This window comes from Mandrillus leucophaeus, unplaced genomic scaffold, assembly GCF_000951045.1.
Source record: "Mandrillus leucophaeus isolate KB7577 unplaced genomic scaffold, Mleu.le_1.0 Scaffold683, whole genome shotgun sequence".
Classification (NCBI taxonomy): Eukaryota; Metazoa; Chordata; class Mammalia; order Primates; family Cercopithecidae; genus Mandrillus; species Mandrillus leucophaeus.
The window spans coordinates 1,309,930-1,324,762 of NW_012107397.1; the positions used below are offsets into that span (position 1 = coordinate 1,309,930).

The window sequence follows — 14,833 nt, forward strand, 5'->3', positions numbered from 1 at the left end:
GTCTTATTTTACTACCTTTGAGAGTTCCTACTTCAGCAGCTTTCTGCCTCTCTCCCTCCAGCTGAGACCAGAAATTTTTGCTTTGAAACGTGAAGCTATACTAACCACAGGCATTTTGCAACCTAAATGCAGCGTATGCTCATTCTCCTTGCAGCCCACCTAGTTGTGCATGTCCTTAAATAGTTGTGTGATCGACTTGGTCACTTTAATCAACTAGAACAACTTGTAGGTTAATAGGTGAACTTCCCTATTCAGAAAAGTCTTCAGATAATGTCTTGTTTTGATGAAATGCTGGTAATTTGCTGAAACATTCTTTCTTGCCTCTCTCCTTTGCATTTTGTTTAGACCCCTGATGTATATAACACATAGCACCTAGAATTATAGTTATCTGAATGTGTGACTATTTGCCATTTTACTCTGAGTTCTATGAGGTAACAAGTGCTGCTTTTGTGTTCCCAGCTTTTAACACCATGTCTGGTTATGAAAAGCACTCAACAGAGTAGATCCTTGACATTTTCTGATTGTACATCCCAAGTCTATGAGGAACCTTAGAATCTGTGACTGTCATTAACTACGACATACATTTCAAATGATTATTAGGCCCAGTCCCCAGCTAAATAACTTACAGCTAAACCGAGTTATGTCAGCTTAAGCCTCAGATTCTGACAGGAGCATTTTCTGTACTTTATCTCATTTAATCAGCACAACCACCTTCTACAGTGAATAATATTTTTTCTCCATTGTGAATTATTATATGACATCGACTTTGGGAGTGGCTTGGCAAATGCATGCAAGGCCTGCTGAGCAAGTTTGGATGGGTGAATAGATTATTAGAAAAAAATAATGATTAAATGATTTGTTTCCTAAGGGCTTTCCATTCTAATATATGAAACATTTTGATCAACAAGAAGATAAAACTGGAAAACAAGAGATGAAATAACAATAGATATTGTTTAATAATTCAATCTTCTTTTTTGTTTTTTGGTTTTCCTTCTCCCCCAAAACAATAAAATACGTAGCTTGGAGATTGTGTTGGACTCTCAGTCCTCAGTAAGAATTAATTACCTTTTCTTCTTTTATTCTCCCCCGCCTTTTTTTCTTTACCAGGTGATGGCTGTGGACACCTAGTGACTTATCAGGATAGTGGTACAATGACATCTAAGAATTATCCCGGGACCTACCCCAATCACACTGTTTGCGAAAAGACAATTACAGTACCAAAGGGGAAAAGACTGATTCTGAGGTTGGGAGATTTGGATATCGAATCCCAGACCTGTGCTTCTGACTATCTTCTCTTCACCAGCTCTTCAGATCAATATGGTAAGAAAAGAGACCGGGGTTTCTCTGAGCATCAAAATTTTCGATACTTGCAGAGAAGGGCAAGTGGTTTGTTAATGAACAGTATATCCCGAGAAGATTAGAAGAGAAACTTGCTTGTGTAAGCTCCTGGGGGGAACTTAGAAGAATACATTTACTTCCTAAGCTGAAACAGCAAAAGACATCTAAGGAGATGTGAACCTTGTGTGTGTCTCAGAACCTTTGAGTGAGTGTCAGTGCTGCTGGGGAGAGAATTGGAGATACGTGACATTTGGTAAACCATCTACAGTTCATTATTCATTTGACAAATATTTATTGAATAGAAGAGTGACTTTGTTTCAGGTACTCTGTCAGGAACTGGAGTGTAACAGTGAAAAAACAAAGTTCCTTTATGAAACTTGCATCTGCAGGGAGAGGAAGGTAGAAAATAAGCAAATATATCTGTAGTATGAGAGATGGTGAGAAAGAAAAGGAATAACGAAAACGAAGGCATCCAAAGGTGATGTAGAGCCTGCCTTTGTTTTTGTGCCACTTCCAATGGGATGGTAGGGAGGCATCATCAGTAAGTGGACATTTGAGCAGAGACCCAAATCGAGGTAAGGGAATGGACTGTTTAGGTATGACTGGGTTCAGAGTTTTCTGGGGAAGAAAACGGCAAGTGCAAAGCTGAGTTTCCTGAGTAGCCTTTGAAATTTAGTGTTTTGTGCTTTGAGATGTGCTGTTAGCCCACTGGAACCTGAAATCACAGTCACAATGACCCTTTGATCCTAAGCCCAAGGAAATTGGGCAGTTCGAAAACGATAACAAAATCTTGCATACATTCTTTTGAGTATAGAGATTTTGTGAAATTCTCTGTGCACACAACTTTAAAAATGATACACGTTTTAGGTAAAATCCTGTCTGCCTGCTAGCTCTACTGATAATTTCTCAAACACTCACAGCTTTCTCACCTGTGTTGATCTTTGCACTCAGAGTTGCTTCCTCACTCCTGCTGCCTCTTCCTACAGTTTAGAAGCCCAGACAAGCCTTGTGACAATTCAGAGATCTAAACCAGCTCCCATGGGATAAAAAGATCTAAGATCGATTTTTAATCCCTAGGAACATTGTCTGTTTAATGATGGTTGAGTTACTCCGACAGAGTCAAGATGGTAATTTCCATATAATTGTTGGTAACTTTTTAACTGTAGTTTGACTCAAATGGGCAGGATGACACTTTCAGGGATGCTGAAGGCCCCTGGGAACACTTATTGTTCCATTACCTCTGGTAATCTAATGTGTGTTAACTTATGGAGGCATTTGTCAGGGAGTCCCTCAATAGCCAGGAGGTTTCTTTCAGATATTGAGGAGGGGGTGAGTGTCAGAGACGCAGTGTGAAAAGTGATGCAAAGTGCTGCAGGACCGGAAGCAGCTTTTCCACATGGGTCTCTTTGGGGAAGCATCTGCCGTGCCCGGAAGATGAGCATTTCATTCCACCTGCTGACATAACAGTGGAGGAATCATTCTGTTGCATAAGACTGTCACGTCAGAGGCTGAAGTGAGAGCAACTAAGGGAAGCAAATCCTCCCAAAGCAGGATGTGGAGAATGGATGTGGCTTTCCCACACCAGGGAGTTTCCTCCATCATCTTTGAGGTATATTCATAAATATACACAAAGGCAGAAAAGGTCAGGGGCGGTGGCTTATGCCTGTAATCCTAATACTGGGAGGCCTAGGAGGAATGATCGCTTGAGCTCAGGAGTTCAAGCAATCTAGCCTGGGTAACATGGTGAGACCCCCATCTCTCTATTATAAGAGAAAAAAGACAGAAAATAATGGAATTAACTACATATCTCAAGCCAGCTTGCAAGGTGATCATGATCTGCCTCCTCATTTCTAGATTCTTGAGCTTTCAAGCTTAGATGCCTCACTAGAAAATGAATAATGAATTGCAATTCATTCATAGCAATAAAGCCAAGTAATTTTCCTCCTTGAATTTTTTTCTGTATAAATTGAATGTTTGTCTTTTGGAAATAAAATGTATACTCATTATAGAAATAAATATATTCAGTGCCTATTGTATGCCAGGCACCTGCTTGGCTCTTACATATATTGTCTAGAATCCCCTAATCCACCTTCCAAGGTAAATAATCAATGCCTTCCACAGATAGGAAAACTGAGGCACAGTGTGATTAGGTTAACATGCTCAAGATCCCAAGAGTGTACAACTGGGGTGAAAGAGAGATTTATATCTGTGTCTCTGTGGCTGCAAGACACCTACTCCCACTGCTGTTGTCTCCTGGTTTCACCATCACCAAAAAACCACATTGCACTGTCATCCTTCCCGGGTGGACTAGCCCATTATTACACTATGCGGCAATTTCATCTAAAACACAAGAAGTCAGTAGTATTTTTGATTGAGGATGTGCTTAAGATAAACTATGTAATGATGCTCAGAATTTCTCTCTTTTGTGGATACTTTAAAGATTTCCGGTGACCAAAAACACTAACCCGACCTATATTTTAACTTAGTTAAATAAACCCCTGGTCTGTTTGAACATCCTCCAGGAATGCAGAAGGAGGAGGAGACAGAAGTGCTTTGTCTTTCAGTGGCTGGCGCTCAGAGAGTGGACATTCCTGTGCAGCTGTTGCCCAGCTTCCTGGAAGCGTGGAAGGGTGGGAGGCACCTCTGCAAGCTGATGTGGCCACAGGATCTGGCATGGCTGTGGAAGCAGGGCCCTAGTGCCCTTGCAGACTCCCAAGGATCTAGAGCTATATTGCCTGAACCAGTGAGAGGGGAATGTCTGTTGAAATTCAGCAGGGAGAGAAGGCATGTTATGGAATACCACCTTTAATTCCAAAATATGATGGCTTCTAATGATTATATGTGTGGCAGAAACAGCAGAATCGTTTTAGTTTATCCTGCCCGATATTTTTTATTAGCCAACTAATTGTTAAAACCCACTGCCAAAGGATTTTAAAACTTAAAACTATCAGAATTTGAATATGGAGTAAATGTTTTGAAAAAGAATATTGTTTCCTGGCATTAATGTTTGCAAGCTCTGCCAAGAGTGGACATACTTGTGATGACACTAACCATTGTGAATATGCTAAAGTTGTATAGTGTTCATCATTATGCAGTTAATGTTTAATGGTTCCCCACCATGTCAATTTTGTTTTAAATATTTGGTTTATATACTTTGGGTATTTTGATAATTCACATTCTTGCTAGCAAAAATGCATTGTAAACAAGTGTAAACACCCACAACAACTTTCACAGTAATCTAGCAAAATATGCACTTGATCTCATTGTTTCCTAATACAGACAAAATGGGATTATTCTTCTTCTGTTTGTCATATGATTACGGCTGATCTTTCAGATTCAAAAATCCGTTAGAAGAATGTACTTGTATGCCTATGACTGAATTAAGACACTAAGATATGTGTGCTATTAATATTATGCTGGCCAAAACAAAACAAAAAAATCTTTAAGAAGTATCATGCTTTTCTTAGTAGACATCATTTTCACTATAGCTAGGGGAATTCTAGGTTTTTGTTTAACAGACCAAAGTAACTGAGACTCCCTTTGAAAAAATGCTAATATCCGTTTTCCAGTCTGTGGTCCAATTCAGGATCATAAAGCAGTTACTTGTCCTGACTTCTCAGTCTTCCTTTATCTTTTGAGAATACTGACCAGTTATTTTACAGAATGTCTGTCAATTCAGTTGGTTTGATGTTTCCTCGTGATTGAATTCAGATTATGTATTCTGGGCAGACATAATACTACTACTTTTTAAAGAAATCTTTAAAAGGCTTGCTTATGACAGTTTCTAACATTAGAAATTATGAGGTCATGTGTCCCTTCAAGAATGAGAACTAAATCTGCATTAAATTTCTTTGCTTCCCTCTTGACTATTTGATTAAATGACTTTTCTTTTTTCAATCAAAACTGCATTGATTTTTAGGTTATTTCAAGCTGAAGTGTCTTCCTGGAGGAGTTCTTTGTTCTTCAAAGAGGCCCATGTCATATGAAACTTTGAAAGGACTCAAATATAAGGTGTTGCCTTTTTGTAGAAGACAATTTTGGAGAAGTCTGGGCACATAAGATAATAGAAAGTTGATTAAGGTAGCCTACCCAGGCTGTTCTAGGATTGAACACACTTTGAAACCTGGAATTTGAAGATTCAGACAAGTAGTTTATTAAAGAACATCTCTTTAAATTTAAACATATTGTATAAGACATTTAAGATGACTGCCTTGGTCCTGTTCTCAGTTCCCCCCTCCCTCATTTTACATATATGTGGTAAAATAACAGAAGGTTAGTTATATAAAACACTGAAATATCTTAAACTTTGAGGAAAAATAGCTGCTGATTCAGGCGTTGTGTCACACTAATATACACAGATTTAAAATATTAAATATATAATGTTGTATTTATTTAGAAGACTGAAGAGGGAAGGCTTTGCCTTCATACTGAAGATACTACTCTTAATTTTACAGCCCTTTAGTGAGCTTGTAACCTTGACTTCCCCTCTGGGTAAATTCCATTTCTAGTCTTACTGACTAGAATGGACTTAGACTGGAATATTCGCTCAGAGGTTTGTTTTTGCCCCCACTGCCGGTAGGGACCTCAGAGGAGGTCATTTCTGTTTTCCTGATCTTTCAAGAAGGTTGAGTCTGAGTTTCCCCCTGAAAGGTGACCTCCACACTGGATGGAGTTCGGGGTGGTTCGGGGACTGCCTGAAGAGCTGTTGGAGCAGTCTTGGCAGGAACCAGACACTGGCCAGTCTTCATAGGCATCTCAGGGTCTCAAAGGAGCTTGTTCTGATGGAGACTCTAGACTTTCCCACCTGGATCAGTGTGGATCAATAAAACCAGGCTGGCCTTGAAAATGGATTGAAATTTTTGTTGCTGCCTCGATATTACACTTGTGTTTAAGAGCACAAACTCTGTAATTGGACTCCCTTGCCTCAAATTCCTGCCTACTCACAGGTGTGAGCCACCACGCCTGGCCTTTGCTGCTTATTTCTAAATTGCTTGACCTTGAGCAAATTATTTAACCTTTCTGTGTCTCTATTCCCTCATATTTAAAATGAGCAGGCCAGGTGCGACGTCTCATGCCTGTAATCTCAGCACTTTGAGAGGCTGAGGCGGACGAATCACTTGCGCTTAGGAGTTTGAGGCTAGGCTGGACAACATGGCAATCCCCTGTCTCTACGAAAAATACAAAGATTAGCTAGGCATGGTGGTGCATGCCCGTAGTCCCAGCTACTTGGGAGGTTGAGGCAAGAAGATCACTTGAATTCAGGCGATCCAGGCTACAGTGAGCCATGATCGTGTCACTACACTCCAACCTGAGTGACAGACGGAGACACTGTCTCAAAATAAAATGGGCAAAATAATAGTATCTACCACACATAGTTGACTGGCACACTTATATATGACTTTAAAGAACGATACCTGGTACATAGTAAGCACTTAGTAAACGTTAGCCATTATTATTCCTCCTCCTCCTCCCCTATCCTCTGCCCCTCTACTTTACTCTTCCTCTCCCTCTTCCCAGCCCCCTCTTCTTCTTCCTCCTCCTTAGTTGTCTTGCATACTGTTTATTGTTTGTCTAAGATGCCCCTTGTTCCCCTCGTAATACCCTGAGCACTCTGTTCACAAAACAGAGGCTGAGCTCCAGCAGCACACCGTACCCTACTCCTCCTGGTGGATTCCTGGTAATCCAAGAGTTTGCCCAAATCATGCCAAGCTGGTGGCAAGGGTTCACTGAGCCAGAACTAGCTCCATAAACAGATTTTCTACAGTCTCATGAGATGAACAGAGAACACATATTCTCCAAGCAACAGTTTATTCAGTTTGGCTATTTTATTTACTTCACTGCCACTGCCAGTGTACGTCTTTGCATCTTTTTCTCATTGAAGGACCTCTTGATTTTTCTCCTCTCTGCTTTCACCAGTCTCAATTCCTTCTGGGCCATTTAATGTTGTGTAATTAAATACAGTTGCAATAATTACTTTCCTTATTTCAAAAATTGTTAATTGTGCCCCACCGTCTGTAGAAACTTGCTAGCTTAGCGTTGACGCATTGTCTTGCTTTCTTCTTCACTCTCATTTCTAGCCTCATTTCTGAGTCCTTCATCTCCATGCCGTTTCCCAAATGCATCATACAGTTTCATGGCCTAGTACATTTTTACAGTCGTTGATGTTATTCCTTCCATGTCCCCCTCTTTTTCTTCTTTTCCTGCTTTTTCTGTCCCTTCTAATACACACCCCCCCACACACACACACCCACACACACATGTAAAAGTAAACCCTTCAAATTTCAAATTCAGAGCTGTCTGCCTTAGAACCTTTTCTGATGTTCATCAGTTTGTCCCTTTTCTGTGCTCATGTTCTCTTTCTAAAGTTTCAGTAGAGCATCAGTTTCGGGTTGGGATAATTATTGTAGCTTCTCTGTCAGATATAGGGTGCCCTGAGCCAGGAATTACATTTTATTCATCCTGTTTTATTCACCTATTATTTATCATAGTCTTACAATTGCAGTTGCTCAGTCAGTGTTCAAGGACTGAGATTATAAGTAGCTTGATTTTGGCAAACATATTTAAAAATCTGGGTTTTTACAAAAGATAAATTGGAGTGTCAGTATTCACACTGTAGGGAAATTTACACTAAGATTCCTCTATAAACATTCCCTCTGCATTTAAAGAAAGCTTTGGTTTACATAAAATTTTAAAACTATGCTTATTATGTGGAAAAGACCAGGTAATGATATGGAAGGTGCCTGTGAGTGAGCATTCAACTATGTGCAATGCACTGGGCTTAGTACCTTAGTGTTACTAACTCATTTAACCCTTATAACAGCCCTGTGAGACAGGTCCTGTTACCAACCTTTACACATAAGGAAACTGAAGCTCAAAAAAGGCCAACTAACATGCTTATAAGATCACTTAGTGGGACCTGGGATTCAAGTCTGCTCAAATGCCCAGAGGCCCTGCTCTTAAGCACTGCACCATCCGATTCAGTGTTTGTGTTGAAAGCCGTCTGATCTGCGGCTTGTGCCTAAGAAGACCTGAGTTGTAGTTCTTGTTCGTCACTTGCTGGAAGAAATGGAAACTTCTCCAGGCCTCCCCACAGGAGTATCCGGAGAATAAAGTGGGAGTCTGAGAAATCACTTACATAGAGTTCCAGTATAAGTTTAAAGTTCAAAAAATGTTTCTTAGTCAAAATGCTAAGAGGAGGCATGGTGGCAGTGACAGAAAGAAACTCTTTACTATAGGATCCTAATTGTAGTCAATTAAATTGGTTGTGTTCTGCATCATGATTTGTATCAGGAAGTTCAAAAATTGTTCTCCTCCATTTTCTGTACTTCCACTTCCAATCACTATTTTTTTAAGCTTTGTCAGTGACTTACAAGTACAATGATGTGAAGTCAGCTGTTAATGTTTGTGGTACACTAGCAATGAGAGAAATAGGAATAGTTGGAAATAATACTAAGTGTTTAGACTCCTAATCACAACAGGTTTCTGCATGCGATTTTTTAGAATGATACCTGTCTGACATATTGCAGTAAGATCGACTCATTACATCTTATCTGTTGAAGTTTTTTAAATCCCAAGGAGGGAAAAGCCCAAGATTGACAGTCTCGGTTTTACAAATGGTTTATATGTCTCTGAGACATAGTATGAAGTAGAATGAAAAATGTTTATGGCTTTTAAAGGTAAAACAAATAGACTTCAAAGCAATTTCCAGCTCACAGAGAGTTGTTTTGGGCTGCAAACACCCTAGAAGTGTGTCCTCCTCTATGGTTGAGGCTACTTTGGTGGAAATTATTGAGAGGAACTGCTTTTTCTTTGTTTTGTTTTGCCTTTTATGCCAAGATAGAATTCAGAAAGAATCTTGAACGTATAAAACGTTATATCAACCAGAATGCTTTACTCTAGGTATTTTTTAACACAACCATAAGCCTCAAGGAGAAAAAACTATTGGGTTCCTCCTCCTCTTTCCCCATAAATACTTCCCTGGAGACTCACTGTGATTCAGTTTCAGTAATTGCCATCTTTCATTGGGAGAGAAGTAATGGCTTAAGTGGGTAGTGAACTCCCTGCATTGACACACTTCTTGACCTGGGTCCTGTAGCCCCAAGGAAAGCCGCACCTTTGTCTAAGAAGCCGCCCGGTTCATTTATCATCTGTCACTGATTTTTGTGCGGGAATGAGAGACCAAAATTCTCCAGGGATACCACTTACTGTTACGTGACTATGGTTTTAATGGCACAGTCCAGGAATATCCCTTTTTTATGCTAATTTCTCTCCTTTTCAAAGAAAATGGCCTTGACAATTCTGTAATTTTGTACAATGACCCTACTGCAATTAGCAAGCAAGGACAAATCTGCGATTTGACGGCATCAGAGAAACACATCGAAAATGGACACAAATCTAATGATGTTTGCAGCTTCAGCATTTCTGGAGATTGTTTTATCAGCACGCCTCTGAGCACAGATCTGGGCCACCGGGAATACCACTTTCCTGGCAGCCAAATATTCCATGTGGCTGGCTCCACCCACATGTACTACCAGGGAGGGTCACTTAGGTCAATCAAGCATGTTCTTATCTGTTGTAAGAAAGAATTGTGTGCGTCAGATGATGCTCCAGAATGTTAACGAGGGTTTTCTGGAGATTTTGTGGTGGTGGTGGTGTTGATTTATGACAGATCTTTCAGGAGTAGGTTTTTATTTGATCTCTCAGTGGTTTTTACCACTGACAGTATGGTGGTTAAAAAAAAAAAAATCAGAAATAATACTACTAAGAGAAAGAGGTTTCTTTATTTCTCTAATGGCATACATACTGTTCTTTAAACATGTCTCTTCTATAGATAAAACAATAATTTAGTTTTATCAGTTTTAAGATAAAAGCCTTATACTCATCTGAAGTGACTTGGAACAGTTTTTAACCAAACCATCATTGCCTTGTAATGTCCAGAGTTTTGGGCACACAGTCCAGGAGAATAGAGAAGTACTATACATTTTTGTACAGACTGTCAGATTGCCAGAGAATCAAGAGGATTTCAGACTTGGCTTGTAGCAGACAGTTTATTCTTCCTTGTAGGACAGCTTGCTTTTATTCACACATGGAAAGATAAAGGGTTTCCCTTGCAGCTGCTAATGAAATAGTAGCCCCAAACAGGGAATATGCTGAGAGGAACTGGCCTACTGTTCTCAAAGAAGGCAATTCCTATAGTTCCTGGCCCTTTATTCCCTTTGTCCAAGGAATCAGCCCATTGTCTGCTGAAGTCTCATGTCTGGTGCCAAATGCCACAGGGCTGTTCCATTTGGTATCTCTGATAGTTCTTCCCACAATATAGCGCCGCCAGTTACATTCCACAAAAGATAAAAGTTTTTCTTTTTTCCTGATTTTTCTGCCTACTTGATTAACTGCTGTGCCCCAGTGTGATGGGAATTTGTGACTGCAAAGTAAGATGGAACCTGCCATGCAGACAGATAGATAGAAGTGAGAGAATGTAGGAAGTTAGATGGCAAGTCCAAGTGCTATGAAACACATAGCACTGCTGGTTCTGAAGCAAACATCCATGCAAAATTGTGCGTCCTATTTTTAGGGAGGGGTTGGATTTCAGTCTGACTGAACTGAAGTACGTTTGCCAATCTAAACACTGCCTGAGCCCAAGAATATAACCACAATCAAAGTTAGAAGTCACCAAGCTCTCATGTGGATTTCCAATGAAACTGTCTTCGTAAATATTTAAATATAGGTGTAGATCCTTTTTAAAAGTCAGGAGACCTTTGGAGAGGACCAACAGTGAAGTATATCGCGTGGGCAGGGGTGAGTCGAGAAAGATTTTCTTTTCAGAAGACGAGAGAGAATCCTTAAAGGAGTCTGGCGGAACACTGAGGACATTGCTTAGGACAGACTCCCAGGGTCTTTCTGTGGTTTCCCATTAATTATTTTTCCCCTCACTGCTATCATATTTTTCCATTTTTCTCTCTTGCCTTTTAACTCTAGGAATGTAATTGTTAACTTCTAGTCTATGAAAAGGAATTTTCATCTGTCAGACCTTGAGGCAGGCAATAATTTGGATGTTTTGCCCTAGGCAATACTACAGCCAGTATTCAACTCCTGTCCCCCACCCTGAATTAAAACTCACTATTCTGATGTTTGTAATCATGATGAAATGATCAAAATAACTCTTCAGGCCAGGCACTGTGTCCCATGTCTATACTCCCAGCACTTTGAGGAGGCTGAGACGGGAGGGTTGCTTAAGGCCAGGAACTTGAGACCAGCCCGGGCAACATAGTGAGACCTCATCTCTACAAAAAATCAAAAAATTAGCTGGACGTGGTGGCACACACCTGTAATCCAGCTTCTTGGAAGGCTGAGGTGGAAGGATTGTTTGAGCCCAGGAGGAGCCGTGATCACGCCACTGCACTCCAACCTGGGTGACAGGAGAAAGACCCTGTCTCAAAAAAAAAGAAAAAAGAAAAACAAATATCCTCTCAATGATGATATTTATACAGAGAGGGTATCTCCTACCCTCTCTAGAATGTAGTTACAATTTTGCAGCACAGTAATAAAAATATGAAAGGGATTGATATCTGTGTGGTAAGGGTAATTAAAGGGGTATGTGTTTACATTTTCCTTCTTTGATCTGCTTCCAGAAATATTTACATGCTTATCATAACTGGGAGGATGAAACCAAATTAGAGTTTTACTATATTTATATGTTTTTGGTCTAGGAAATCATATATATTGCACAACTTAGTATGGTGGTATACACTCTTATTTGTGTAAAATATGTATACTTTTCACAACTTTTCCTTTCAACTGTTTCATGAAATCTAAAAAAAAAAAAAAAAAATCTAAACAAGTTCTCGCTGATAATCAATTTAGACTTGCTTACCTTACAGTTTGTGTTTTGTGGGTTTTTTTTTTTTTTTGAGATGCAGTCTTGCTCTGTCACCCAAACTAGACTGCAGTGGTGGGATTGTGGCTCACTGCAACCTCCACCCCCCAGTTTCAAGCAATTCTCCTGCGTCAGCCTCCAGAGTAGCTGGGATTACAGGCATCCACCACCACCATGCTCGGCTAATTTTTTTTGTATTTTTAGTAAAGATGGGGTTTTACCATGTTAACCAGGCTGGTCTTGACCTCCTGACTCCGCCCACCTTGGCCTCCCAGAGTGCTGGGATTACAGGCATGAGCCACCGTACCTGGCCACCTACAGTTTTCATTAGAACTCATTGGAATGCTATAGAAATGTAAGGAGAGATTACTATCATCATCACCATTTGGGGAGGGGTGTATTAGTGGGTTAATATAAAAAATGTGATTTGAAAATATTCTAACTTATTAAAAGCAACAAGTTACAGTTCATAATATTCATCCTTAGGTTTACAAAGCAAGTATCTTCACCCCTCATATCTGTGCAAAGAACAGAGGAATTTCAAACATATCTAAAACAAACAGAGTAAGTTGGAAAAGTCAAGTATAGCTGTCTGACTCACCTTAACTTTGCAAAAATGTTTATCATTCTACTTATTTAGTCTGAATTGCCTATCTGCTGTGCTTGTGAGCAAGACTAAAGTTTATAAAAATCCATATTATTCATTACACGAATTTTTTTTCTTGCTTCTTTACACTTCTCTTCCTGACTTCTGCATAGTGTTTCAAAGTGACAAGATTAAAAATATTTTATGAATCTGTTAGTTGAATTTGGCTTTTAGAAACTGTTGTAAAAAGAGCATTTCTATTCAATTCAAACAGTTTTTGGGAGGCTGTCACCTGCCAGGTACTGTACAGTCTGTTGGAGATAAAGGGATGGATATAAAAGTTCCTTGCACTACGGAACATAGTCTAAAGAGAAAATAGGTATTACTTATTTTTAATATATTCATTTATTTAATAAGCACTTATATAACTCTTACTATGTGCTAGGTACTATTCTAAGTAATTTGAAAGTATTAACTCATGTAAGTAATTACATATGATGAATGCTTCTAAGTGAACGTTTTTATTTAGATTTCACTATAATTTAGTAATAGGAAATGCTAGAAATTTGGCATGTGAGATCAAGCATATAGCATTTCTTTCTTATTCTATCATATCTTCAGAATGTGAAGCTTGGAACAGAGAGAAATTGGATCCTTTATACCAGGAGGGCAATGCTTAGTTGTGTAATGATCTTCTGACTCTTTAGCAAGTGTATTAGTCCATTTTCATGCTGCTGATAAAGACATACTTGAGACTGGGCAATTTACAAAAGAAAGGTTTAATTGAACTTACAGTTCCACGTGGCTGGGGAAGCCTCAAATCGTGGAAGGCAAAAGGCACGTCTCACCTGGTGGCAGACAAGAGAAAAGAGCTTGTGCAGAGGAACTCCTTTTTTAAAAACCATCAGATCTCGTGAGACTTGTTCGCTTTCGTGAGAACAGCATGGGAAAGACCTTCCTCCATGATTCAGTTACCTCCCACCAGGACCCTCCCACAACACATGGGAATTCAAGCTGAGATTTGGGTGGGGACACCCAAACCATATCATTTTGATCCTGGCCTCTCCCAAGTCTTATGTCCTCATATTTCAGAACCAATTATGCCTTCCCAACAGTCCCCCAAAGTCTTAACTCATTTCAGCATTAACTCAAAAGTCTGCAGTCCAAATCTCATCTGAGACAAGGCAAATCCCTTCTGCCTATGAGCCTGTAAAATCAAAAGCAAGTTAGTTACTTCTTAGATACATTGGGGGAACTGGCATTTTCATTAGAACTCATTGGAATGCTATAGAAATGTAAGGAGAGATTACTATCATCATCACCATTTGGGGAGGGGTGTATTAGTGGGTTAATACAAAAAATGTGATTTGAAAACTGGCATTAGGTAAACACAGCCATTCCAAATGGGATAAATTAGCCAAAACAAAGGGGCTACAGGCCCCATGCAAGTCTGAAATCCAGTGGGGCAGTCAAATCTTAAAAGCTCCAAAATGATCTCCTTTGGCTCCATGTCTCACATGCAGGTCACGCTGAGGCAAGAGGTGTTCCCATGCTTGGGCAGCTCTGCCCTTGTGGCTTTGCAGAGTGCAGCCTCCCTCCCCACTGCTTTCACAGGCTGGTGTTGAGTGTCTGCAGCTTTTTCCGGTGCAAGAGATCTACCATTCTGGGGTCTGGTGGCCCCCTTCTCACAGCTCCACTGGATGGTGCCCCAGTAGGTACTCTGTGTGGGGGCTCTGACCCCACATTTCCCTTCTGCACTACCCAAGCAGAGGTTCTCTATGAGGGCCCCTGCAGCAAACTTCTGCCTGGGCATCCAGGCATTTCCATATGTCTTCTGAAATCTAGGTAGAGGTTCCCAAACCGCAGTTCTTGATTTCCATGCACCCACAGGCTCACCACCACATGAAAGCTGCCAAAGCTTGGGGCTTGCACCCTCTGAAGTCACGGCCCGAGTTCTGCGTTGTCCCCTTCCAGCCATAGCTGGAGCAGCTGAGACACGAGACACCAAGTTCTAGGCTGCACACAGCACAGGGACC

At 40.3% G+C, this 14,833-nt stretch overlaps 1 protein-coding gene across 1 annotated transcript in view; it reads left to right on the top strand.

Moving 5' to 3' along the window:
* The first annotated feature begins 1,112 nt into the window (after positions 1-1,112).
* Positions 1,113-14,833, top strand: part of DCBLD1 (discoidin, CUB and LCCL domain containing 1) — a 45,387-nt gene continuing 31,666 nt past the window's right edge. Inside the window, exon 1 of the mRNA XM_012002351.1 lies at positions 1,113-1,320. Within this exon, the coding sequence (XP_011857741.1) occupies positions 1,152-1,320 (169 nt within the window). The 5' untranslated portion in view covers positions 1,113-1,151. The remainder of the gene's footprint in view (positions 1,321-14,833) is intronic.